The following is a 27,072-nucleotide window of genomic DNA, read 5'->3' as shown; positions in this document are numbered from 1 at the left end:
TCCCAGCTCACGAACAAGCTTCTTGATACTCGAAGGCCACAATGAAGAACAGGAGCCAGGAAGGCAGCCAGTTAAAATCAGGAGGGTGGGGAAGAGAAGCCAGCCTGACTGAGCTCCAGGTTCACAGCGATAGCATTGGAAGCACGGCCACCCAGAGGTGGCCCCAGGACGTGGGGCCCTTGTTACTCACCTCACCAAAGTGTTTCTCAATAATGTTCAGGGCACTCTGGCTAATATGACAATTCTGGTGGAGCTGTAAGGACTCGATTTTTCCAATACCACCAAATTCCTCTATCAGAAGACACAGGTTTTCCTTCTCATGCAGCTTGTCTGCCTCCTGAGGACAGACGGAGACCAGCAAAGAGACCATCAGACACTGAGTGTGCTGGAGGGTGGGTGCTTCAGCTGGACGGCCCTAAGGGAGCTTTCCTAGGTAGAGACAGATCTGGTCCAGCAGGAGTGACCGCAGACCCACTGGAAATGCCAAGATTTCCCTCTCATTTCATTAATTTATTTACTCAATCATGCATGTGCACATTTATTCACAAAATCTCATTCACAAAATCACCCATGACGTCATTCATTCACAATAATCGCCCATGAATTCATTCACAAAATCTCCCATGAACTCATTCACTCACAGATACATTCATGAGTTCACCCATGCATTTACTTGTTCATACATTCATTCACTTTTCTACTCAAAATGTGTTCAACGTTAGAGAATACAAATATAATAAATACAAAAATGCTTTTGTCCAAAGCATTAAAGAATTCAAAGTGAAAAACTATGAAAAATAGTCAATAAAAAACCAAGTAAAAGCCAGGTAGTAGCGGCCCGTGCCTTTAATCCCAGCACTCGGGAGACAGAGAGAGGCAGATGTTTGTGAGTTCGAGGCCAGCCTGGTCTGCAAAGCTAGTTCTAGGACAGGGTCCAAAGCTGCAGAGAAACCCCTGTCTCAAAAAACAAAACAAAAAACCACTGGGCAGTGGTGGTGCACGCCTTTAATCCCAGCACTCGGGAGGCAGAGGCAGGTGGATCTCTGTGAGTTAGAGGCCAACCTGGTCTACAAGAGCTAGCTCCAGGACAGGTTCCAAAGCTACAGAGAAACCCTGCCTCGAAAAATATAAAAAAACAAATAAGCAAAAGACAAACAACAAAAAGCCCCTCAACTCCTTATCCTCCTCTCTCCACCCGCTAAGTGTCAGTTGGACAGGCACACCCAGCTCAATCATTAAAGGAATTCACAGTATCAGTGCCTGATGTTCATCGCTTCTCCTTTGTGACTGTCCTGAGAAATGATGTTATCCTGTCTGGGGACAGTACTACTCTTAAAGGATTTATGGTGCTTTTCAAACCTGTCCTATCCTCCTTCTATGACTTAATCCCCTGATGGCTCACCATCTGTTTTAAGTTTGATATAGGGAGGTTGGAGAAATGGCTTGGTGGCTAAGAATATTGATTGGTTTTCCAAAGGACACAGGTTCAGCTCCCAGTGCCCACTAATTGGCCCATAACCATCTGTAACTCCAGGTCCAGAGGATCCCATGCCCTCTTCTGGCCTCTGTAGGCCCTGCAGGCATGTGGTACACAGACATACATGCAGGTAAAATATCCATTCACATAAAATAAAATCAGTCCTTAAAGAAAAAAAATCGATACACAGTGATGTCTTCCTGTATTCTCAGTATTTCAGAGGCCTTACAATGCAGAAGGACGACCATGAGTTCTATGTAAACCTGCCTGGGTTCCATAAGGAGACCCTGTCTCCAAAGCAAAAAAAAAAAAAATCAAAAACAAAAATTAATTCAGGGCTGGAGAGATGACTCAGTGTTTAGGAGCACAAACTACTCCTACAGAGGACCTGAGTTCAGTTCCCGGCACCCACATCAGGTGACTCACTAGCACCTGTTGTGAGCTGCAACTCCAGCTCCAGGGAAATCTGATGCCTCTGTTTGCACCCGCACTCATGTGCACGTTGCCCACACACTTAAAATAAAGCTTTTTTTTTTAAAGGTCTAGTAACTTTTTTTTAAAGGACAGGGTTTCTTTGTATATCCCTGGCTGTCCTGGAACTTACTCAGCAGACCAGGCTGGCCTCAAACTCAGATTCACCTGCCTCTGCCTCCCGAGTTCTGGGATTAAAAGCTGGCACTGGCCCAGCTCTTTAAAAGTTTGTTGTGTTACTGAACCCTCTGTTCTGAGGGTTTCTCAGTCTCAGGCAGGATAAACCCACATCTCCACCAGCCAGCCTCCCCTGCCCCCCAACCCATACCTTCGGTTCACTCTCCCCCCCATTTTCCAACCACTTGCTCTGGCTATCTCTCCCCCTTGATATTCCTTTGGCCTAGAATGCTCTTCCCCAGGTGTCCACAGGACTCATCTATACTCAGGTCTCTGATTTGGACGTTCCCTAGAGAATGCTCCCTTCTCTGAGCACGGCATGTGTGACAGCAGCCAGTCCCTATCCTGAATGAGCAGTGAGTGACAGCTTAGCCTGAGTCCTTCCCGGGAAACCTCTGCAGTGAACCCTGTGTCACTCACACACAGGCTCCACAGAACGAGGATGCGAGCAGGTCTGTCCTGAACACTCGCCGCAAAGGTGCTCGCGTGAGAAACTGGAGGCACCCACGTAGACGCTTGCTTCACAGATTGGATAGCCCAGCAGGCTAGCCTCAAACATTCTACTTAGCCTAGGCAGTCCTCAAACTCATGACCTCCTTCCTCTGTCTCCAGAGTGCTAGGATGGCAGGTGTATACTGCGAGCTTGGCTGGGAGTCCTTTTCTTGTTTGTTTTCCCTTTGAGGTATCCACAGGGTGGGGGGAAAGTGGGAAAAAGACCAGAGAATCCTACGTGGGGTTCACGCACTCATTTATTCATTTGGGGTCAGGGTTTCATGTAACCCAGTCTGGCACTAACTTGCTATATAGTTGAGGGTGACCTTGAACTCCTCATTCTCCTTACCTCAACTTCCTGAGTGCTGGGATTATATATAGGCCTGTAGCAGCCTGCCTGGGCTATGTGGTGCTTGGGATGGAACCCAGGGCTTCACATTTGCTAGGGAGGCATGTTAGCAAATGTGCTACATCCCAGCCCGACCTACTTGCGCTACTTAAACTTTTCACATTCATTTTCTCTCTCTCGTCCCCCACCCCTCGTGTATGCATCAACACATGCACCATTGCACATGTTGGAGGTCAGACGGCAACTCGCTGAAGCCAAGTCTCTCCCACTGCCACGTGGGTCCTGGGGACTGAACTCAGGTGGTCAGCCTGGAGGCAAGCACCCTTACCCACTGAGCCCTCTGGCCCCCAGCCCCAGCAACCCCACTGCCATGTCTCTGAGTAGTATGCTCACATGCTCATTGTCTTCTGTCCGAGACTGCTATTCAGAACAGCTTACCTGGAGAAAGTAAGAAACAATGTCAAGGATGATGGTGATGGTCTTCATGTCTGGAGCAGTGAGCAGGTTTAGCAGCGGCTCCAGGACTCCTGAGTGCAGAAGTGTGCTCAACTGGCTCTGAGTGGCTCCTGTCGCGAAGTTTGCCACAGCCCACACAGCTTCCTTCTGGACCTTGAATTCTGCCTGCAAAAGCGGAGTTTGCATTCTCTACAGTGCCAGGGTCATCATAAAGTAATGTTGACTTGATTTGTGCTTTGTTGTTGTTGCTATACATTTTTGAGACAGGCTCTCTCATGCAGCCCAGGCTGGTCCCCAACTTGCAATAGAGATGAGGAGGACCTTGGACTTCTGACCCTCCCACCTCCACTTCCCAAATGCTGTCCTTACAATGAGAACCATCATGTCTGGTTTATGTGGTACTGGTACTCGATCCCAGGGCCTTGTGTATGGTAGGCAAGCACTCCACCAACAGAACCACGCCTTAAGCTTTTAAAAATAGGGTTTCACAAGCTACAGAGAAATCCTGTCTCAAAAAAAAACAGGGTTTCACTATATAGCCCAGGTCACCCTGGGACTATGTAGCCTAGATAGGCCTTCAATTTGTAATCCTCCTGTTGCAGCCTCCTGAATGTTAGACGTACAGGTGTGTGCTCCAGACCTGGTTTAACTTGGCTTACTCGCCAGGTCAGATAGTAAGAGCTGAGTTTATATATGAAATTTTTGTCCCATGCCCTGACCGCCTGCCTTCAATTCATCAGAACACCGCATGTGAGCAGAACCATGAAGCAGACAGACTGACTCCCACAGGATGCATTTTCTTAGACAAAGTCTCACATGGCTCAAACTGGCGTTCCAAGCACAGTGTAGCCACAGAAGACCTTGAACCTCTGTTTATCCTACTTCTCTCTCTCTTCATGGGGGTGCTGGGGATTGAACTCAGGTCCTCATGCTTGTACAACAGGCACTGTTACAGACTCTCTCCCCGGCTCCGCCACTTACGTTCTTTAGTAGGGCTACCAATGGGGGCAGCAGGTTACACCCGATCAGCTGCTGGATGTGGTGTTTGGGCCCAGCAGCCACGTTGCTCATGGCCCAGGCAGCTTCCTTCTGGATGGAGGACCTTGGGTGTCTCAGGAGCTGACCCAGTACCTTCAGCATGCCAGCGTCGATGGCCATCTGGGTCTGCAGGTCTGTTCCTGTGACAATGTTACCCATTGTGCGGAGAGAAGGGGTCTGGAAGGACCAAGACAAGCGGCTAAGTGTTGCAATGTGTCACAGTTCAGGAGTCACGTGCTGAGTGCTGTGCCCAGTGATGTCTGGAAGTTGGTGGGGTTTTATTCGGCCAGCATACCCGTAGCTGTTTTTACATAGTCTCAAGTACTTGTTTGCTTCCCAAAGGGTTCTGAGTCAAGGTGGCTAGATAAGGGACACTATGGGTAAATTATGGTATAGTGGGGGCTGGTGTGCAGCTACAGGTAGAGTGCTTGCCCAGCATGTGTGAAGTTCTGTGTACATAAACCTGGCGTGGTGCTGCCCACCTGTAATCCCTGTGCATGGGAGGTAGAGTCAGAAGGTCCCAAAGCTCAAGGTCCTTCTTGGCTATATAATGAATTTAAGGCTAGCCTGGACAGATTCAACGCAATGCCCATCAAAATCCCAGAAAAATTCTTCAAAGACCTTGAAAGAACGGTACTCAACTTCATATGGAAAAGCAAAAAACCCAGGATAGCCAAAACAATCCTGTACAATAAAAGAACGTCTGGAGGCATCACAATCCCTGACTTCAAACTCTACTACAGAGCTACACTACTGAAAACAGCCTGGTATTGTCATAAGAACAGACAGGAGGACCAATGGAACCAAATAGAAAACCTGGATATCAATCCACACATCTTTGAACACCTAATCTTTGATAAAGAAGCAAAAAATATCAAATGGAAAAAAGAAAGCATATTTAACAAGTGGTGCTGGCATAACTGGATATCAACATGTAGAAGAATGAAAATAGACCCATATCTATCACCATGTACAAAACTCAAGTCCAAATGGATCAAAGACCTCAACATAAAGTCAGCCACACTGAACCTCACAGAAGAGAAAGTGGGAAGTACATTTGAATGCATTGGCACAGGGAACCACTTCCTAAATATAACCCCTGCAGTACAGACACTGAGAGAAATAATTAATAAATGGGACCTCCTGAAACTGAAAAGCTTCTGTAAAGCAAAGGACAAGGTAAACAAAACAAAGCAACAGCCTACAGAATGGGAAAAGATCTTCACTAACCCCACATCAGACAGAAGTCTGATCTCCTAAATATACAAAGAACTCAAGAAATTGGACACCAAAAGATCACATAATCCAATTAAAAAAAATGGAGTACAGACCTAAACACAGAACTCTCAACAGAGGAATCTAAAATGGCTGAAAGATACTTAAGGAAATGTTCAATATCCTTAGTCATCAGAGAAATGCAAATCAAAACAACTCTGAGATTCCATCTCACACCTGTAAGAATGGCCAAGATCAAAAACACTGATGACAACTTATGCTGGAGAGGTTGTGGGAAAAAGGGAACACTTCTGCATTGCTGGTGGGAATGCAAGCTGGTACAACCTCTCTGGATGTCAGTGTGGCAATTTCTCAGAAAATTAGGAAACAACCTTCCTCAAGATCCGGTAATGCTACTTTTGGGTACATATCCAAAGGATGTTTAATCATCGTGCCACAAGGACATGAGCACATTTATGTTCATAGCAGCTTTGTTTGTCATAGCCAGAACCTGGAAATAACGTAAATGCCCCTCGATCGAAGAATGAATAAGGAAAATGTGGTACATTTACACAATGGAGAAAAAAAAATAATGACAGCTTGAATTTTGCAGGAAAAAGGATGGAGCTAGAAAACAATATTTTGAGTGAGGTAACCCAGACACAGAAAGACAATTATCACATGTACTCACTCTTAGGTGGTTTTTAAACATAAAGCAAAGAAAGCCAGCCTACAAACCACAATCCCAGAGAACTTAGACAACAATGAGGACACTAAGAGAGATTTACAGAGATCTAATCTATATAGGAAGTAGAAAGTATAAAAAGACAAGATCTCCTGAGTAAATTGGAAACATGGGGAGCTTGGGGGAGGATTAAATGGGGGAGAGGAGAGGCAGAGCAGAGAAAAATGTAGGGGAGGGGAGCAGAGAAAAATGTAGAGCTCAATAAATATCAATAAAAAATGTATTTTTTTTAAAAAAGGCTAGCCTGGACTATGTGAGATTCTACTTCTTTTTTTATTATTTTTTTAAAAAATATTTATTTATTTATTTATTTATTATGTATACAATATTCTGTCTGTGTGTATGTCTGCAGGCCAGTAGAGGGCACCAGACCTCATTAGAGATGGTTGTGAGCCACCATGTGGTTGCTGGGAATTGAACTCAGAACCTTTGGAAGGGCAGGCAGTGCTCTTAACCATTGAGCCATCTCCCCAGCCCCGAGATTCTACTTCTTTAAAAAAAAAAAATCTGCTGTCCTGTTTTTTTTAGGCATTTTGAGACAGGATCTCTCATGTAAGTTCAAGTTGGTCTCGAATTCATTAGGTAGCCAAGGACACCAAGCTTTTGATCCTCTTAACTTTTTCTGGAGAAAAGGTCTCACCTCACACTGGTCTCAAACTCAGTAGGTAGCCAAGGATGACCTTGAGCTTCCTGATCCTCCTGCCGCCTCCCTCCACCCCCTAGTGCAGGGATTATGAGTGTGCTCCACAGCCACAGTACTGGAGATGGAACCCAGGGCTTCCTGAATGCTGGGCAAGCCCTCTATCTACCGAGCACATCCTTATCCCTGGCCTTGAACTCACAAGCCTTTCCTAACCTCTGCTAGAATCGCAGGTGTTCACCAAGAGTCCGAGTCCATGTCCAAAACTCTCACCTGGAAAAACTCGTGGCTGATTGCCGGGTCTGCTGTACACTCACGTTTGTGCTGACTCCAGGTTTCGGTTGTGTATTAAACTGGAGCCAATGAGCACCCCCAGTCGCATCTCCATGTGTTCACCAGCCTCTTTAAGAAGCTCAGAGGATCCCCAGGGAGGTCTGTGGTAGAGCTTCAGGTGACAGCCTCTCAGGGGAGCTGGCTGTGAAATGGCTCACTTTGTGCGGCAGTGGCAGCCCCCACTGCAGGCTCTCAAGAGTGTTTCCACTATCAGGCTAGTCTGCCACTCACCTGAGGGATGGACTAAACCCCACAGCCTTGTCCAGATAATACCGACTGGGCCTCAGCATTTCTAGTAAAAGTTGCTTCCCTGGAAAGGTGAGATGACTCAGGGGATAAAGGCGCCTTGTAGTCTCAGGCCTGCTGATGGGAACTGGATTCCCTGGGCCCACGTGGTGAAGAGAGAATCGACTCCTGAAACTTGTCCTCCGCCCTCCACACATGCATCGTGGTATAGGCTCGCCCCACACATAATAAATATGTAAGTGCTTAAAGGTGATTTTCTTTTTTAGAGAGAGAGAGAGAGAGAGAATCTCTTTACGGAGCCCAGGCTAGCCTCATATTTGTGATCCTTCTCTCAGCCTCTTAAGTGCAGTTACATGCATCCAACAGCGAACCTGGCTGCTTCTCTCCTGATAATTTTTCACTCTCCCTGCCCCCTGCCCCCGCCCCCAAACTCACTTTGCCATCTGGAAAATACTATTGTAATCTCAGAAAAGAAGCCACTAAAGATGTGTGTGATACAATAAAAAGACAATGACTGAGAGGGGTCAAGGTAGTGGAGCCAGACAAGATGGTACAAGGCATAGTGTCAGCACTGGGAAGATAGAGGCAGAGAGAGGATCACAGGTCTGGGGTTCTCAGCTAGGGATTCAGGTCCAGGCCAGCTTGGGCTACATAAGACTCTCTATACAGCCAGCATGGTGCTAGACGCCTTTCCCACACTCAAGAGACAGAGACAAGTAGATTTGTGAGTGTAATGTCAGGTCTACATAATGGAGTCCAGGTCAACCGGGGCTACACAGTGAGACTCTATCTGTCTGTCTCTGTGAGTCAGTCTCTCTCCATGTCTGTCTATCCCTCTCTGTGTGCGTGTCTGTCTCTGTGCGAGTATGTCTGTTTGTGTATCTGTCTATCTCTGTGTGTGTGTGCCTTCTATCTTTGTCTTCTATCTCTGTCTGTGTGTCTCTGTGTATGTCTGTCTGTCTATATCTCTCTGTGTGTCTATGTCTCAGTGTACGTGTCTGTCTTTGTGGGTCTCTTTCTCTGTGTGCCCGTCTCTCTGTGCGTCTGTCTGTGTTTGTCTCTCTCACTGTGTCTGTTTGTGTGTGTCTCTATCTCTGTTTCTCTCTTTTCTTCTCTCTACATCTGTCTTCTCTCTACGTCTATCTCCTCTCTACGTCTGTCTCCTCTCTCTACATCTGTCTCTCTCTATGATGTCTGTCTTTGTCTCTCTCTCTCTCTCTCTCTCTCGACGATATCTGTCTCTGTCTCTCTCTACGATCTGTCTCTCTCTCTCTACGATGTCTATCTCTCTCTCTACGTCTGTCTCTCTCTCTCTCTCTCTACGTCTGTCCTCTCTCTATGTCTGTCTTCCCCAATTCTCTTTCTCCTCCCTCTCTCTCTGTCTTTGCCTTTATAGCCCCCTCTCAGCCTCTGCTTTTATCTCCCTCTTGGCTTCTGACCCCCTGGCCCCTGCCTCCCCTGGCCTCTACCTCCTCTTCCTCCCTCTTTCTTTCCCCCACTCTTTGTCCTCTCTCTTCTCTCTCTATGCATGGCTCTCTATTCTTCCCCACTTCTGTTTCTCTGTTGTTCACACACACACACACACACACACACACAGAGAGAGAGAGAGAGAGAGAGAGAGAGAGAGAGAGAGAGAGAGAAAGAGAGAGAGAGAGAGAGAGAGAGATGGGTGGAGAGGAAAACAGAGAAAAACCAATTTGCTCAAGTTAAAATCAGTAGAACAGTAAGAAAATATGTATGAGGGGTCCCTGGGTGGTAGGATTATAATCAGGTCACTCACTGATGCTCAGGTGGAGAAAGCCTAAGTTATTTAACTGCTGCTAGGATCTGAGATGTAAACTTATCTAAGGGTTTAGTGAGAAAGTCTCAAAGAGCAGAGACCTACAGGTAACAAGCTGGATTTCAGGTGAAGGGTTAGAGTTGACAGGAAGACCTGGGGTGAGAGTAGAGATGATACAGAAGACCTGGGGTGGGAGTAGAGACGATACAGGAGACCTGGGGTGGGAGTAGGGATGATACAGAAGACCTGGGGTGGGAGTGGGGATGATACAGAAGACCTGGGGTGGGAGTGGAGATGATACAGAAGACCTGGGGTGGGAGTGGAGATGATACAGAAGACCTGGGGTGGGAGTGGAGATGATACAGAAGACCTGGGGTGGGAGTGGAGATGATACAGAAGACCTGTGCAGCCAAACATGACCTTGAATTCTATCTTTCCTGCCTCCATCCTCCCAATGCCAAGATTATAGGCATGTACTACCAGTCTAGTTTCTACAGTGCTGGGGATGGAACCAGGGCTTTGGGTATGCTGAGCAAGCACTCTGAACTGAAGCCATGGCACCCACACAGTCTAGTCTGAAGCCTCTTGCAAAGACAGTCGAGACCCGTGGTGACATTTACCAAGATGTTGAGTTCTGGGCTGGCCATGAGCTCTACGAGCCTGGGCAGGACACCCACGGACACCACATGATGGATGCGCTCATTGTGGCCTTCTGTGAGGTAGGATAGGGCCCAGCAGGTGTCTGAGAGGATCTCGTTGTCGTAATGTTGAAGGAGCTGAGAGAGGGCAGGCAGCATCTGCAGCACGGCCTGCTCGCAAGGGTACGGGTTCTTGTTCCGGCACAGGTTGGACAAAGTCCACGCGATGTTCCGCAGAAATGTGATCTGTGACGGGGTGCAAAGGAGACAAAATGTAAATGTTGGAGTGCCCTTTCCATCCTGATCAATACTATTGATCAGAGCAGACCAAAGCTTTTGAACATCAAAATGAACTCAGTTCAGGCAGTAATATGTGTCGGGGCAAATATAATGAGCTTTATATTTAAATATTTAAAAGTCTATGAAGGTTTCTTTGTATTCTTCACAATGCCTTTCCCCACTCTACTTGACATATGGCTTGTTTCAAGATTTTATTTTTATTCATGTGTATAGTCGAGTGTCTGTGTTTGGGTATGAGCATGTGTGTACATGTATGTGTGTGTACACATGCTCACGGAGGTCAGAAGACAGAATGGATCCCCTGTCCCCTGGAGCTGAGGTTACAGGCAGTTGCAATCCTCCTGACAAGGGTGCTGGGAACTGAACTCAGGTCCTATGCAGGGGCAGCAGATGCTCTTAACTGCTGAGCCATCTCTCATCGGTCCCCTGGCCTAATGGTTTAACATTGTTACCATGTGTGTAAGTGCACGTATGCCTATGTCACGACACACATGTGGAGGTCAAGAAGACAACCTCACCTTCCATTTTCACCTTGTTTGAGACAGGGTCTCTGTGTTTCACTCTTTGGGTTTGTGCACAAAAGACTTGCTAGTCAGCAAAGTTCCAGGGATCCACCTGTTCCCACCCCCCACTTCCCTATCTAAATACTAGGATTACAGGTGTGTGCTAATGAACCTGGCATTATGTGGGTTCTTGGAATTTGAACTCAGGTCCTCACATTTACACAGTGAGTACTTTATGCACTGAGCTGTCTCCAAGCCCTTGATCACCTTTTTACTGCCAAAAATTATATCGAACAGTTGAGTGCAGATACACATATCTATAATCTCAGCCATGGTGGAAGCAGACAGACTGTGAATTTGAGGCTAACAGGTTGCTTAGAGTTCAAAGCCAGCCTAGGATACATGAAGACTACGTCACAAACAAACTCAGGAATTTAGTCTTCTTGCCATCTGTAACTCTACTAGCCTGCCATAAAAATTCATATAATATATATGGTATTAGCAATTGAGCCCAGGGTCCTGTGTATGCTAAGCAAGCATGATACCATTGAGCTACATCCCCTTGCCCTTTTTTTTGTTTGTTTGTTTTTAAAGACAGGGTTTCTCTGCGGAGCCCTGTCTGTTCCAGAATGCACTCTATAGACCAGGCTGGACTTGAACTCAAGAGATCTGCCTGCCTCTGCCTCCCAACCGCTGATATTAAAGGCATGTGTCACCACTACCTGGGTCCTTTTTTCAAAATTATTTTTATTTGTGCATGTATGTGGTGTATGTGTGCATATATGTCATTTAAACATAGGTACCTGTGGAGGCCAGAAGAGGATGTCAAATTCCCTGGAGTTGAAATTATAGTGTTGTGAGCCACCTAATGTGCCTGCTAGAAGCTGAATTCAGGTCCTCTGGTGTTGACAGAGGTTTCTGTCCCGCCCAGTCCCTCAACCATTCAATCCAAAGAAACACACAGAGGCTTATGTTAATTATAAACTGGTTGGCCTATTAGCTGAGGCTTCTTATTAACTCTTATATCTTACATTAAGCCATAATTCTTGTCTGTGTTAGCCACGTGGCTTGGTACCTTTTATCAGTAAGACCTCATCTTGCTACCTCTGCATCTGGGTGATGACTACAGACTGAGCCTTTCCTCTTTCCAGAATTTTCCTGTTCTGGTGGCCCCGCCTATACTGCCTGCCTGACTACTGGCTAATCAGCATTTTATTAAACCAATACAAGTGACAAATCTCTACAGGGTACAAGACCATTGTCTCACAGCACTCTGGAAGAACAGTGAGAGCTCTTGACCCCTGAGTCATCTCTCCGGCTCCAACTCTAGCTGCTAATTTGCCCAAGCAGCCCTTGAACTTGAGATCCTTCTGCCCCAGCCTCCCAAATAGCAAGGACTCCAGACCTGCTCTATTACATCCAGCCACATTCATCTTTCTTCCTTTCTTTGCTTCTTTTGAGACAGGGTTTTACCATAGAGCTCAGGCAGCTTCAAAGGTGAATTAATTGCATTTGTGTTTGTGAGTGCGCTTGTGCCATGATGTCCTGCAGGAGTCTGTTCTCCCCTTCTACCGTGTGGATTCTGAGGGTTGAACTCAGGTCCTCAGGCTTGGTGGCAGCCACCTTCGCCCACTGAGCATTTTGTCAGCCCAGGCCTCAAACTCCTGACAGCCCTCCTTCCTTAGCCAACTCAGAGAGCCCCATGCTCAGACATATTTCTGATCTTGTGAGATCACTCTTCAGAACTGCCCTGGATCTCATCACTTTCTCTCCTAAATATTCTACCTCAGGGACCCAGAGATCAGTGTGGAAACATAACCCAAGACCATTCGTCCCTGGATGTCCAATCTCCCGTGGACAACCTTCCAGGCACTACCCCACTCCTATTCATCAGATGAGGCAGGGAAGCTCTGGGCTGACTCTGCAGCCCAGTCTGACCTTGAACTTGCAACCCTGCCACAGCTTGAGGGCTGGGATCACCTGTGTATACCATGTCCAGTTTTCTACCTGATGTCGAACAGTTGAAGCCCAACGGTCTGACCCCAGGGCCTCTTCCCACTCTAGGCCAGGGTGTTGGCAGTGTTTTTCATAGTCACACAATGACAGGCATTAGCCTGTCTCATATGGTTCCTTTGTAAGTAGTCGAATGCGTCCTCTTGGGCTGGACTGGTGGCTTTGTTGGTAGAGTGCTTACTTAGTGTGATTGAAACCCTGGGTCCCATCCCCATACCACATAAACTTGGTATGGTGGTGTACACCTGTAATCCTACCACTAATGAGAGAGAGACAGGGAGATCTGAGTTCAAGGTCACCCTTGACTACATAGTGAATTTGATGCCTGACCTGTGAGACTCTGTCTCAAAACAAAAAAAAAGTCAAGGACAAGCAAGATGGCTCAGCAGGTAAAGACACTTGTCACCAAGTAGGACAACCTGAGTTCAACCCCTTATATAATAATGGAAGGAGAAAAATTGTACCCTACAAGTGCATGTGTGCACACTCCGAGTGTGCATACAATGAATGAAATCCCATTAAGGAAATGAATAGATAAATAAACACACTCACTGGTATGTTTGTCGAGATAAGATGGAGCAGTTTCGGGATGGCATTGTTGGAAATGATGTTGTCTCTGAATTCTGGGCCGTCACCTACAAGAGGAAGAGAGCGCAAGATGAAAGATTTGGGCACACATTCTTGAGCCCAGCAATCAGGAAGCAGAAGCAGGTTGATCTCTGTGAGTTCAAGGCCAGCCCAGTCTACATAGTGAGTTACAAGTCAGCCTGGGCTACATCTCAATCTACTCTCCCACAAAAATGCTCAAGGATAAATCCATATTGGGTATCTAACCTTTGAAGTTTATTTTTAATGGGGCTGGAGAAGTTGCTCAGTGGTTAAGGATTTATATATACTATTCTTATCATGCATGAGTTTGGTTTCCAGCACCTCTGGCAGGCAGCTCACAACTGCCTATAACGCCAACTCCAGGAAGATCCGAGACTCTCTTTTGGCCTCACTGGGCATCTATATTCACATGCACACATTAAAACACAGACATAGATATACATATAAGAAAATCTCTTTTAAAATTTATTCCTAATTCAGTTCAATGGCTCAGTGGAAAAAGCACTTGCAGCTAAGCCTGATGACCCGAGTTCAATTCCTGGGACCCACATGGTGAAAGAAGAACCAAATCTTGAAAGTGTCCTCGTGAGACTACTGCATGTGATCCATGGCATGCGTATAATCCCCATCCCCACCTCAAATAAATGAGTGTAATCTTTTAAAGTTTATACAGAGAATGAGAGATGAAAACTCAGTTTGGGGTATTTGGCTAGTAGTTGGAATGGCTGTACACTGGCTGCTGGGTTTCCTAGGTGTCTGGGGGTGGGTGTACATGCCCAGTGTCTCAAGTAGGCACCACACCGCTGCAGCTGTTCTAAGCAGAGGTCCTAGACACAAAATGAAGACAGCCAGCTTTGCCTAAGTGACCTGTTGTAAACCCTGGCTGCATCCATGGTTCTCAGAAAGACTGACACTGTTAGAAAAAAACTATTTTCCCAAAGAATGTTGGCAAGGGGCATTCATTTCCAAATGAATTCAGAACAAACCCTGGGGTTCATTGAGGGAGGAGATTAGCCATTAGCAATTTTTCCTTGTTTGCTATTTTTTTTGAGATGGGGGTCTCATATGTTGTTCTGGCTAGCCTGAACTCAGAGATCCACCTGCCTCCGTCTCCTGAGTGTTGCAATGAAAGGTAAGCGCTACCATGCCTACACACTTACATTTTATTTATTTTTAGACAGGGTCTCACTATGTGGCCCAGACTGGCCTCAAACCTCCAGAGATCCACTTGCCTCTGCCTCCCAAGTGTTGGAATTGAAAATATACCCCTTCATGTCTGGCCAATTTATTTTACTTGCTTGCTTGTTTGGGGGGATTTTTGTTGTGTGTGGTTTTTTGTTTTGCTTTGCTTTTGTAAGTTAGTGTCTTGTTATATATCTGGTACTTGCCTCAAACTCACCATGTAGTCTAGATTGGTCTTCAACTCCTTACTGTCCTGCATCAACCTTACCTAGTCTTTAATATATCAACTCTTTTTAAAATATGTGTACATGTGTATGTGTGTGTATGGATAAGTGTGTGAGTGCTTGTATGCATGTGTGTGTATGTTTGTGTGCTCAAACCAGTGTGCATAGGGAGGTAAAGAGGACAATTTGTAGGAGGCCTGTCTTTTCATAATGTAGGATCTGCGGCTAGAACCCAGGTAGGTCATCAGGCTTGGCGACAGGTGCCTTTTGCCCACTGAGCCATCTTACTGGTCCTTAATAAACCAACCTTTTCATTTTCAAATTTATTTCTATTTTATGGATGTGTTTTGCCTGCTTGTATGCATATGTGCCATGTGTGTGCCTGGTACCTGAGGAGGCCAGAAGAAGGCATCCGACCCCCTAGAACTGTAGTTACAGGTGACCCTGAGCTACCACATGGATGCTGGGAAGGGAGCCCAGATCTTCTGCAAGACCAGCTAGTGCTGTTGAACTACAGAACTCTCTCTCCAGCCCGCTTGTTCTTTGAGGCAGGGTCTCACTATGGAGTTCTGGTTGTCCTGGAACTTGTTATATATTTCAGGATAGCCTCAAATTCAGTGCATAGCCAAGGGTGTCCTTGAACTCCTGATCCTCCTGCCTCCACCTTCCAAGGGCTGGGATCAGAAATGTGCACCAACATGCTCAGCTTTTTATAGTCCTGGGATGAAACCTACATGCTAAGCAAACACCCTACCAAGCAAGCTATATATCCTCAGCCCTAGCGTATGAACGCGACACCTAGAAGTCTAGGTTTGTACCACTAACTGGCAAAACCTAAGTCATACCTACTACTTGGTCTTCTGTTGACACATTGGGAAAAAAATCCACCACTGTCTTAGATGTGAGCCTTACTGAAGCATTTTCAAAGTGGTTGTTTTGCTAGGTGGTGGTGGTGGTGGTACACACCTTTAATCCCAGCACTCAGGAGACAGAGGCAGGAGGATCTCTTGAGTTTGAGGCCAGTCTGGTCTACAGAGCAAATTCCAGAACATCCAGAATCAAAAAAAAAAAAAATAGACCGTCAGATTGGTTGTTTTCTAGTCTCTTGGCCAATTCAGGCTCTGAAGTCCCTGGAAACCTACGTGCTGACTCATTTTCTCTGAACTCGAAAACTTCTAATGCTTGGTTTGTTTTAACTTGTCAAAATCCCAATGGGGCCCAATTGAGCTCTCCCCCAGATGATGTTTGTATTTGTTTTCCAGGAATCTGGGGTCTCCAACTCTTTAGCACTCACTCCCTTCCTGGGTTTTCCCAGGCCACATTGGGCCTTTCGGGGAAGACGTCTCATTCCAAGCTAAGGAAGCTCTGTCTCTCCATCTCTCCACATGTATATTATCTACATCTATGTACCTACACATGTGCGAGTTTGTGCGCACATGCGCGCGCACACACACACACACACACACACACACACACAGAGAAAGACACTTACCTTAGTGAGTTTTACAGATGATACAGGTTTCTGTGGCCCTGGATTGTGTAAGATTAAACCCATACTGCATGGACCACAGCTTACTTTTGCTTCATTTTGAGACAGGGTCTCATGTAGCTCAGGTGAGCATCAAACTTACTGTAAAGAATAACCTTGAACTTCTGACCCTCCCGGCCCTACTCCTAAGTGCTGGGAATTTAGACAGAAACCACTATTTCTGGCTTATATGATGAGGATGGAACCTTGGGCTCTACAGTGCTATTTTTCCCAGACTACTTTGGTCTTAACTTTTCATTTTTGGGGGACAGGGGCTTGCCATATACCTGGCTGACCTGGAACTCATTTGGTAGACCAGGCTGGCCTTATCTCAAGGTGATACTGTCACTTGTCTGCTAAGTGCTGGGATTAAAAACTTGTATCACCATGCCTGGGTTTGTGTTTGTTTCATATTTGTGTGTGTGTGCACGCGCGCACACACACATACTGATGGAAGCCAGAGGTCAATGCTGAGTGTGTTAGTGTCTTCCTTAATCACTCTTCACTTTCTTCCCCCCGAGATGTGATCTCTTACTGAACCAGGAGTTCACTGATTTATCTGGAGTAGCTGGCAAGTAAACCCCAGGGATCAACCTGTCTCCACTCCTCTAGAGTTGGGATTATAAACAAGTCACCGTACTGGCAGGGGACCAAACCTGGTCCTCATACTTGTTCCTATCCATTGCTGTTGTTTGAGTCAATGTCTCCCTGACCCCAGGCTGACCTCAAATAATGACCTTGAGTTCCTGTCTTCCTGGCTCCACCTCCCAAGTGTGAGAATTACAATCCTGCACCACTGTGCATGCTCTGAGACTTATCTTTGCTCCAGAAGCCTTTAAGGCCTGAGGTTGTAGGACCTGGGCTCAGGAGACATTTCTCACTTATGCTTGGGCTCTGTCATCCACTCTGCCTCCATTCTCAGTCACTAACTCTGGTTCTGAGTTTTGAACCCGCTCATTCCCCCAGCACAAGGTGTTCAAAATGGGGTGAGAATGGGTGCCAAGACATCAAGCGTAACAGAGAAGTCTGCCCCCCAACATGTCCACCCCCTAGCATGTCCACCAAGAAGTGTCTTACCAGCTATATTACCAAGTGCCCACACTGCCTGCTCACACACGGCCAGGTGGGAGGAAGACAAGAGTTCAATCAAGGGATGAATGGCACCCCCTTCCACAACAGCTCGGGTCTGCTCTGAAGTTCCTGAGGCAATGTTGGTGAGAGCCCATGCTGCCTCAAACTGCAGAACGGGGAGAGGTGACGCCTTCAGGAACTCCACCAGCTTGGGGATGAGCCCCGCCTCGATGACCAGTTTTAGAGGAGGGTTCTTTTCCTGCGACAGCATTTTCCTGTGCAGCGAGGCGGAGAAAGTGGGGAGAGTCACAGGCGTATGTGCAGAGAAACTCCTTTTTGAGGCACTCTTAGCATTCCTAACTATGTTTCTTTCTTTTTTCTTTTTCTTTTTTTTTTTTTTTGGTTTTTTTTTTTTTTTTGAGATAGGGTTTCTCTGTAGCTTTGGAGCCTGTCCTGGAACTAGCCCAGGCTGGCCTCAAACTCACAGAGATCCACCTGCCTCTGCCCCCTGGGTGCTGGGATTAAAGGCCATGTGCCACCACTTCCTGACCAACTATGTTTTTTTAAATACTGCAAGATGAACCCAGGGCCACATACATGCTAGGCAGGTGTTCTTCCATAAGCCACACCCCTAACCCCTCATTAGGGAATACTAGACAAGTGCTCTACCACTGAGCCACACCCAGCCCCTCACTGGGGATTCTAGGCAGGTGCTCTACCACTGAGCCACACCCCAGCTCCTCACTGGGGATTCTAGGCAGGTGCTCTACCACTGAGCCACACCCAGCCCCTCACTGGGGATTCTAGGCAGGTGCTCTACCACTGAGCCACACCCCAGCTCCTCACTGGGGATTCTAGGCAGGTGCTCTACCACTGAGCCACACCCAGCCCCTCACTGGGGATTCTAGGCAGGTGTTCTACCACTGAGCCACACCCCAGCTCCTCACTGGGGATTCTAGGCAGGGGCTCTACCACTGAGCCACACCTCAGCTCCTCACTGGGGGATTCTAGGCAAGTGCTCTACCACGGAGCCACACCCCAGCCCCTCACTGGGGGATTCTAGGCAGGAGCTCTACTTCTAAACTAAAACCCCCAAGCCTTAACCATCAGATACAGAGCTGAATTGGGCCATTATTAATTCTGCAACACTTCGCAGCAGTCCCAAAGCAACATCTTGCCCTTCAGGTATTATCTGTGAGCTTAAGGCCCTGCAGAGACCAATGTAAATTAAGCAATCCATCTCTGACAACACACTGCATTTCTTAAGTTGCCCTCAAGGACGATGGAGCATAGTAATCACCTTCTGCTTTTGGAAGAAGTAGCCTTTTTCTGCATTGTATGGGCATTTTGCCAAAAGCCAGGAAATCCAACAGGCTACTAGAGCTCACTTCTGGCTATAAAACTACAAATACCAGAAGCCTGCATGGTGATACCTGGCAGCCTGGGTGGCCATGAGACACAGGATTGGATCTGAGCTATTCACACCTTTGATTATGTCTTCCAGAGTGAGGATGGCCTGCCAAGAAAAAAAACCAAAACATTCAGGTCAAAAGAAAGCACAGGGCCAACAAATGGCTCAGAGGGTAAAAGCATTTGCTGCCAAGTCTGACAACCTGAGTTTGATACCCAGAACCTGCTAAGTGAAGAAACCTGACTCTCATCAATTGTCCCAACATCTGTGTGTACACATGGCTACACACACACACACTGAGAGAGAGAGAGAGAGAGAGAGAGAGAGAGAGAGAGAGAGAATAAATGTAATAAAAAATAAAAATAAGAAAAGTATAAGCATCACCTAACTTAGTCATCCACCTGATGTGACCAGATGTCCATGGAGCACCTACATCTATCCTAAGGCAGGGAGGGATATTTACTACCCCGTAGGTAATAGGTCAAAGTGGGACATTTTCTTTTTTTATTTATTTTTAGTTTATGTGCATTGGCGTGCATGTATGTATGTGTGAGTGTGTCAGATCTTGGAGTTACAGACAGTTGTAAGTGGTCATGTGGGTGCTGGGACTTGAACTCGGGCCCTCTAGGAGAACAGCCAGTTCTCTTAACCGCTGAGCCATCTCTCCAGCCCCAAAGTGGGACATTTTCCATGCTTACGACAGGGTGATCCTTTTACATTCAGCATCTTCCTAAAAAAAAAAATGCGTGGGTGTTTATGTGTGTGTGTGTGTGTGTGTGTGTGTGTGTGCGCACATGTGCCTGCACGCATGTGCACACATATAATAGCAGGTGCCCACAGAGGTTAGAGACATCTGAGTCCCCTGAAGCTGAAATTACTGGTGGTTTTAAGCTGCCTGACATGGTCACTAGGAACCAAACTTGGATCTTTTGTAAAATCATCAAGTACTCTTAACTTTTGTGCCAGTTCTTCACCCACCTAGCACTTTTAAGATTTTATTCATATGTGTGCAGAAGGGGTTTTGTTGCTATTTTGTGGGGAGGAGGTGGCTGACAGCATGTCTGTCTGTGTATCCTGTATTCACCATCATGGAGGACAAAAAAAGCTTTGAATCCTCCTGCTTCTGAAGTAACTGATGGTTTTGAACCACCATGTGGGTGCTAAAATGAACTTGGGTCCTCCAAATGAACAGCCCTCCTATGTTCATACCACTGAGCCACCTCTCCAGCCCCCTTAGCATCTTTTTATCACATGTAATAAGAAAATGCTGGAGGCTGGAGAGATGGCTCAGAGGTTAAGAGCACTAGCAGCTCTTCCAAAGGTCCTGAGTTCAATTCCCAGCAACCACATGGTGGCTCATAACCAACTGTAATGAGATCTGGTGCCCTCTTCTGGCCTGGAGGTGTACATGCAGGAGGAACATTGTATACACAATAAACAAACAAATCTTAAAAAAAATAAAGAAAATGCCAGTGAAGGGCTGGGGTGTAACACAGTGTTTGCCTACTTGCCCAGGAAGTACCAGGCCTGGGGTTCAATTTCCAGAGAACAGGAGGCGTGGAGGGGCAAAGTAGGGAAAGAGAAGGAGAAAAAAGAAAAAGGGAGAGGGGAGAGGAAAAAGAGGAAGGACAGACAAAGGTTTGGAAGAAGGGAAAGAGAGAGAAGGTGAAGGAGAGAAGGGGGAACGAAAAGAGGAGAAAGAGAGGAAGCCGGAAGACAGACAAGGAGGAGTGAACGTATGGGGGAAAGCCAGGGAAGGAGGTTCAGAGTTTCCATCTTCTGCAAAAGAGAGAACTAAGAAGAGCAAAGCATGCAGGAGAAAGGGAACGATGAGCACCAGGTTCAGAGACTGGGAAAACAGATGGGGCCAGCAAATCACAAGCCTTATAAAAGCCAGAAGGATCGAGAGAGACCCCAGGCCAGTAAAGTCAGAAAAAGTAATGAGATTGATTCTACACTTATAAAAATAAAGTCAGGTGCACACCTTAACTGCCAGCACCCGGGAGGCAGAAGCAGGCAGATCTCTGTTAATCCAAGACCAGCCTGGTCTATAAAGTAAATTCCAGAACAGTCAGGGCTACACAGAGAAACCCTGTGTCTCAAAATACAAAACAAATTAAATAGATATATAGATAGATAGATAGATATCAAGCAAAAGGAAAAACAAACAAACAAACAACAACAACAACCACCACAAAAACCACAGAATCCAACAAGTTAAATAAAGCAGGTAAAATAGGTAATTTCGAGCAATACACCACCAAAATAGACAAGAGAGAAAACCTAGAGCTGAGGATCAGTGAGTAAAATGCCTGCAAAGCAAATGCAAGAACTTGAGTTCAGATCCCTCTACTCACTAACATCAATTAGGGATTCTAGGCAGAGGCTCTACCACTGAGCCACACCCCAGCCCCTCACTGAGGGATTCCAGGCAGGGGCTCTACCACTGAGCCACACCCCAGCCCCTCACTGGGGGATTCCAGGCAGGGACTCTACCACTGAGCCACACCCCAGCCCCTCACTGGGGGATTCTAGGCAGAGGCTCTACCACTGAGCCACACCCCAGCCCCTCACTGGGGGATTCCAGGCAGGTGCTCTACCACTGAGCCACACCCAAGCCCCTCACTGGGGAATTCCAGGCAGGGGCTCTACCACTGAGCCACACCCCCAGTCCTACTCCTTTCTTTGAATTAAACAGCAAGCTCTGACTCTACTAAGCCTTCTCACGCTAGGAATACTAGCCAAGGTTATATCCTATACAGGATGGCCTTCGCACTGAGTTCTAACACACCTCTTTGTCTGATGCTTGAGAAACCAAGTCATTGGAGAATTGGCTGATATTTCTTCTCTTTAAGACCTGCTCATCTTTCTTGGCCTTTCGGAGTTGCAAGTTGGTGGCAATCCTCTGCTGTCGCCTTGCCTAACGAAGAAGACAAATAATTGGAGTTGGTATACCCAGGTTGCTGGAGAACCAGGACATTATTCTGCTAGGGGTTGTTTAATTTTTTAAAAATATTTACAGGTGTTTTGCTTGCATTCGTGTCTGTGTACCGTGTGTGTGTGTGTGTGTGTGTGTGTGTGTGTGGTTTCTGCAGAGGCCAGAAGATGGCACTAGATCTCAAACTGGCACTACATACCATTATGAGCCACCATGTAGGTGTCAGGAATTGAACCTGGGTCCTCTTGAAGAAGAGACAGCGATCTTAACCACTCTGCTATCTCTCCAAGCCTCTTGTTTTATAAGTTTAATTTTACTTATTATGTATGTGAAGGTCAGAGGACAACTTGCAGGAGCCAGTTCTCTCCCTCCATTCTCTGGGTTCCTGGATGGAACTCCGGCCATCTGGTTTGGGAGGCATTTGTAAGCCATCTCATTGACCATGTTATTCTGTTTGGTTTTTGTTTTCAAATGGGTTTTCCCTTCTACTCTGTAGCCCAGGCTGTTCTCAAACCCTAAAGTCCTTCTGCCTCAGCCTGTATTGCGATAACAAGTGTGTGGCATTACACCCAGCTCACACTTCATCAACGAGGCACTTCAACTGTAGTTCCTTGTTATTGCTTCTCAGTTTATACTCACAGACATATCTTTGCCGCAGTACTTAAATTTTCTCAGCCTCTCTTCGGGAGCTTCTAAGGTAGGCATGTTGACTGGAGGAAAGAAAGCACCTATGGGCAGGAAAATTAGCAAAGAGATTATCATTGCCCAGTATGCAAGTCACTATGTTCAAGTCATCAGTTACTATGGGACAGAGAGCAAACTCGAGGAGTTGGGCACCAGTGTGATGCATGTGCTCTATCAACAGGCTGTGGTTACTATGGGAACACTGCAGGAACTTAGTCCTGGCCTTACTACAGAAAATCCTTACAATGTAGGCTGGGCTGTAGCTCAGTTGGTGGAGCACTTGCCTAGCGCACACAAAACCCTGCTCCATCCCCAGTAATATACAAACTGAATGTGGCTGTGCACACCTGTAATCACAGCATTCAGGGGTGGAGGCAGAAGGATCAATAATTTAGGTCTTGGGGTTGGAGAAATGGCTTGGTGGTTAAGAGCACTTGCTGTTCTTATAGAGGGATGCGAGTTTGATTTCCAACATTCAGATAGTGGCTCACAACCACCCATTAACTCCAGTTCCAGGGGATCCAGGACTGGATCCAGGACTGCCTCCTGGCTTCCTCAGGTACCAATCATGCACCTGGTGTATATATATATATATACACAAACAAAACATTCATATACATAAAAGGAAATAAATGCAAATTTTTTTTCCAAAATTTTTTCTAGACTATCTTTGGTGATATAGGGAAGTTGAGGCCAGCCTAGGCTATGTGAGACTGTCTCAAACAAAATACAACACACAGATTGGGTTGAACTGAGTCACTGGTAACAGGGGTAAGCTGGGCAGAAAATACAGTGTCCTCTATGGGCAGTGTGCAAGGATGCTTATATGGAATAAGGAGGCCAGTCAGACTCAGCAGAAAGGTGCCCTTTCCTCCCACGCTCAACCCACCCACTCACTGGGTCAGAACCATCTTCAGCCTCGGCCACCATTAAGCTTGAATTAGTTTCCTCTACCTGGCGGAGGACAGGGCATGTAAACTTTTCCCACTTTGACCCCTTTCATCCAAGATTTTTGTTTTGTTTGTTTTGGTTTTGAGATAGGATCTTATGCTGTTAAAGCTGCTCTCAGATTTACAATACAGCTAAGGTGGCCTTGAACCCCTGATCCTTGCCCACCTCCCAAGTGGTGGAATTACATGTATGAACTGCTACTATCATGCACAGCTCAATAACACACATGGCTTGACACCACACATGACTCACCTCCAAGCACACACGACTCACCCAAGAAATTTTTCTGTGACCCTTTCGGGTATACAAATCAGGACCAGGGAGGAGCTCAGCAGGTAAAGTGTATGTTGGGCAAGGGCAAACCTAGTGGCCCAAGTCCCATGCCCAGAGCACACAGTGGAAGAAGAGAATGTGCACCTGAAAGTTGCCCTCTGACCTCCACATGTGGGAATGGACGCCCATTCCTGTTCTCTCCCCTCTGCTCTTTTCCCCTCCCTCTCTCCTCCTTTCTCATCGAAAAAAAGTTATACACATTTGGTATTTGTGTATAACAAATCATCAACTTACTTCAAGTCTTTTGAGACACTATGCAATCTAGGCTGGCCTCCTGCCTCAGCCTCCAGAACCCTAAGTTATAGGTAGGAGCTACTGCATTTGGCTAAGAAGTTTACTTTAATTCTCTAAGCCAGGCATAATGGTGCACACCTGGAATGCCAGCATTTGGAGGGCACAAACAGAAGGGCTCCTTCGGTGTGAGGTCAGCTTGCTCTGTTTAGAGAGCTCCAGGCCAGCCGTGCAGTGAGACCCTGTTTCAACCTTCCTCCAAAGGCATATGTAAAATTTTACTATTAAAGACAGAAGCAAGATTACCCACTAGAGAGATAGATGTATTTGTTTACTTATCTATCTATTTATTTATTTTTGTTGGTGGTGGTTTTTCAAGACAGGGTTTCTCTGTAGCTTATAGACCTGCCTGGCCTTGAACTCACAGAGATCCACCTGCCTCTGCCTTCCAAGTGCTGGGATTAAAGGAGTGTGCCGCCACTGCCCAGCTGTTTGTTTATTTTTACATAAAGAATTAGATATTGGGAGCAAGCTGCAAGACTCCTCAGCATGATAAGGGCTCTTACCATCCAAGCCTGCTGACCTGAGTCCCATCCCCAGAACCTAAATAAAGGCAAATGGAAATAACCAACTCCATAAAATTGTCCTCTGCCCTCTGCCCTCACACTGTGGTGTACACATTTTCTCCCCACCCATCATAAGTGTGCTTGAGTGCGATTGCACACGCACACACACATACACGTGCACACACACAGTTAAGTTTTTAAAAGGGAACATTGTATCCAGCAGTAGCGGTCTATGCCTTTAATCTCAGCACTGGGGAGGCAGAAGCAGGCGGAGTTCTGTAAGTTCAAGGCCAGCCTGGTCTATTGAGCAAGTTCTAGAACAGCCAAGGCAACACAGAGAAACCCTGTCTAGAAAAACCAAATTAAAAATAAATAAAAAGAGCATTGTATCAAATACTGGTCGTCTAATTAAAGATCGATATTACAAGAGCAGTTTCTCCTGAATGTGTGATGCTCCTGTGCCACTGCAAAAAAAAAAAAAAAAGAATCATAAAATTGACAGAATACCAAATCCACGTAAGGTAGGGAGCATCTGCAGTGCAGATGTTGAGACACGCCGGAGCATGGCGCAGCTTCTCTAGGTTTAAGTCACACGACCGCCCACAATCCTCTGTAACTCCAGTTCCAAGGGACCCAACCCCTTCTTCTGGCCTCCATAGGCACCGGGCACAGACATTCATGCAGGCAAGACACCCATACACATAAAGGAGACAAGGAAGAGCATTGCCTTCCAACATCCTCACGCCCCCTCCCATCTCACCTTCACTCTGCAGGTTCCCAGCCCTGTTCACATGCTCATTTAAGAACAGATCCCGGACCAGTTAGTGGCTCAATGGGCAAAAGGCAGAGTTTGATTCACCAGAACCCATGTGATGGAAGGAGAACCGATGCCTACAAGTTGTCCTCTGACTGCCAAACACTTGCGCACACACATAAATGAATGTAATAAAAACTACTTTCAAACAGTGGTTCTCAACTTTCCTAATGCTGTAGCCTTTTAATATAATTTCTCGTGTTGTGATGACCCCAACAATAAATCTATCTATCTATCTATCTATCTATCTATCTATCTATCTATCTATCTATCTATCTATCTATTTTTGGGATAGGTTTCACTGTTGCTTTGGAGCCTGGCCTCAAACTCAGAGATCCTCCTGTCTCTGCCTCCCGAGTGCTAGGATTAAATGTTCATGCCACTGCTGCCCGGCCATAAAATTATTTTTGTTGCTACTTCGTAGCTGTAATTTTGCTACTGTTATGAATCATAATATAAATGACTGATATGCAGGATATCTAACATGTGACCTCAAAGGGGTCCCAACACACAGGTTGAGAACCAATGTTTTAAAAAGAAGAACTTGGGCCAGGCAGAGCTGGTGCAAACCTTTAATTCCAGCTCTGGGGAGGCAGAGGCAAGCAGATCTCGTGAGTTTGAGGACAGCCTGGTCTACAGAGTAAGTTCCGGGACAGCCAGGGCTACATAGAGAAACCCTGTCTTGGAAAACAAAACAAAAACAAACAAACAAAAAAGAAAGACAAAGGAAAACAGAAGAAGTTGGGCTGGAGAGATGGCTCCGCGGTTAAGAGGGTATGCTGATCATGCTGAGAACAGGAGCTCCATTCCTGATACCCACATGTGGTGCCTCCCAACCTAAAACACCAGCCCCAGGGGGTCCAATGCCATCTTCTCACCTCTGCAGGTAGCTGCACTCACATGCACACCCCACATACATAGCACATAATGTAAAATAATAAAAATAAAATATTAAAACAATAAAAAGAGCCTGGGCAGTGGCGGCACACGCCTTTAATCCCAGCGCTCAGGAGGCAGAGGCAGGCAAATCGCTGTGAGTTGGAGGTGAGCCTGGAATACAGAGCTAGTTCCAGGACAGCCAAGTCTACACAGAGAAACCCTGTCTCAGGAAAAAAGAAAGAAAGAAAGAAAGAAAGAAAGAAAGAAAGAAAGAAAGGAAGGAAGGAAGGAAGGAAGGAAGGAAGGAAGGAAGGAAGGAAGAAAGAAAGAAAGAAAGAAAGAAAGGGAAAGGTTAGAAAACTATGGGGGGAGGGTAAATGCAGTTGCTATCAAGTCAAGTGACCACTTGAGTTTGAACCCCAGGACCCACATGGTGGAAAGTGAGAACCAACCCCTGGCAGGTCATCTACCGCTGCATATATATGCACCCCCCATTACACACACACAAATCTTGGGCAGACACACTGATCTGTGTCACGTTTTCCCTCTTCGTCTGTACCTAGAACACTGGTTGAAACCCTTACCTCTGCATCACTAACATCCACTTCCCTCCAGGTAGGATTTACACTAAAATCACGAATTGGGTTGAACTGAGAAAGGCTTATTCCCTTAGAGGGGTGACAGTGACCTTTGGCGTAAGGTTTTTTCCCCCTACTTTCTGAGGTCACCTGAAGCAGAAGCAATTTAGGAGAACAGGGGAGTTGGGAAATTACCATGG

General features: G+C 46.4%; 1 protein-coding gene across 1 annotated transcript in view; it reads right to left on the bottom strand.

Moving 5' to 3' along the window:
* Kpna7 (karyopherin subunit alpha 7) overlaps positions 1-27,072 on the bottom strand; it is a 31,501-nt gene that overhangs the window by 3,434 nt on the left and 995 nt on the right. The window contains exons 2-10 of the mRNA XM_085677299.2: positions 22,476-22,564; positions 21,690-21,818; positions 18,921-19,003; positions 17,494-17,762; positions 13,426-13,508; positions 10,040-10,303; positions 4,404-4,637; positions 3,405-3,587; positions 191-337 (exon numbers count right to left, since the gene is read on the bottom strand). Of these exons, the coding sequence (XP_085533425.2) occupies positions 191-337; positions 3,405-3,587; positions 4,404-4,637; positions 10,040-10,303; positions 13,426-13,508; positions 17,494-17,762; positions 18,921-19,003; positions 21,690-21,818; positions 22,476-22,541 (1,458 nt within the window). The 5' untranslated portion in view covers positions 22,542-22,564. The remainder of the gene's footprint in view (positions 1-190; positions 338-3,404; positions 3,588-4,403; positions 4,638-10,039; positions 10,304-13,425; positions 13,509-17,493; positions 17,763-18,920; positions 19,004-21,689; positions 21,819-22,475; positions 22,565-27,072) is intronic.

Source organism: Myodes glareolus, chromosome 2, assembly GCF_982192425.1.
Source record: "Myodes glareolus chromosome 2, mMyoGla1.1, whole genome shotgun sequence".
Classification (NCBI taxonomy): Eukaryota; Metazoa; Chordata; class Mammalia; order Rodentia; family Cricetidae; genus Myodes; species Myodes glareolus.
This window is presented reverse-complemented; position numbering and strand designations above follow the sequence as displayed.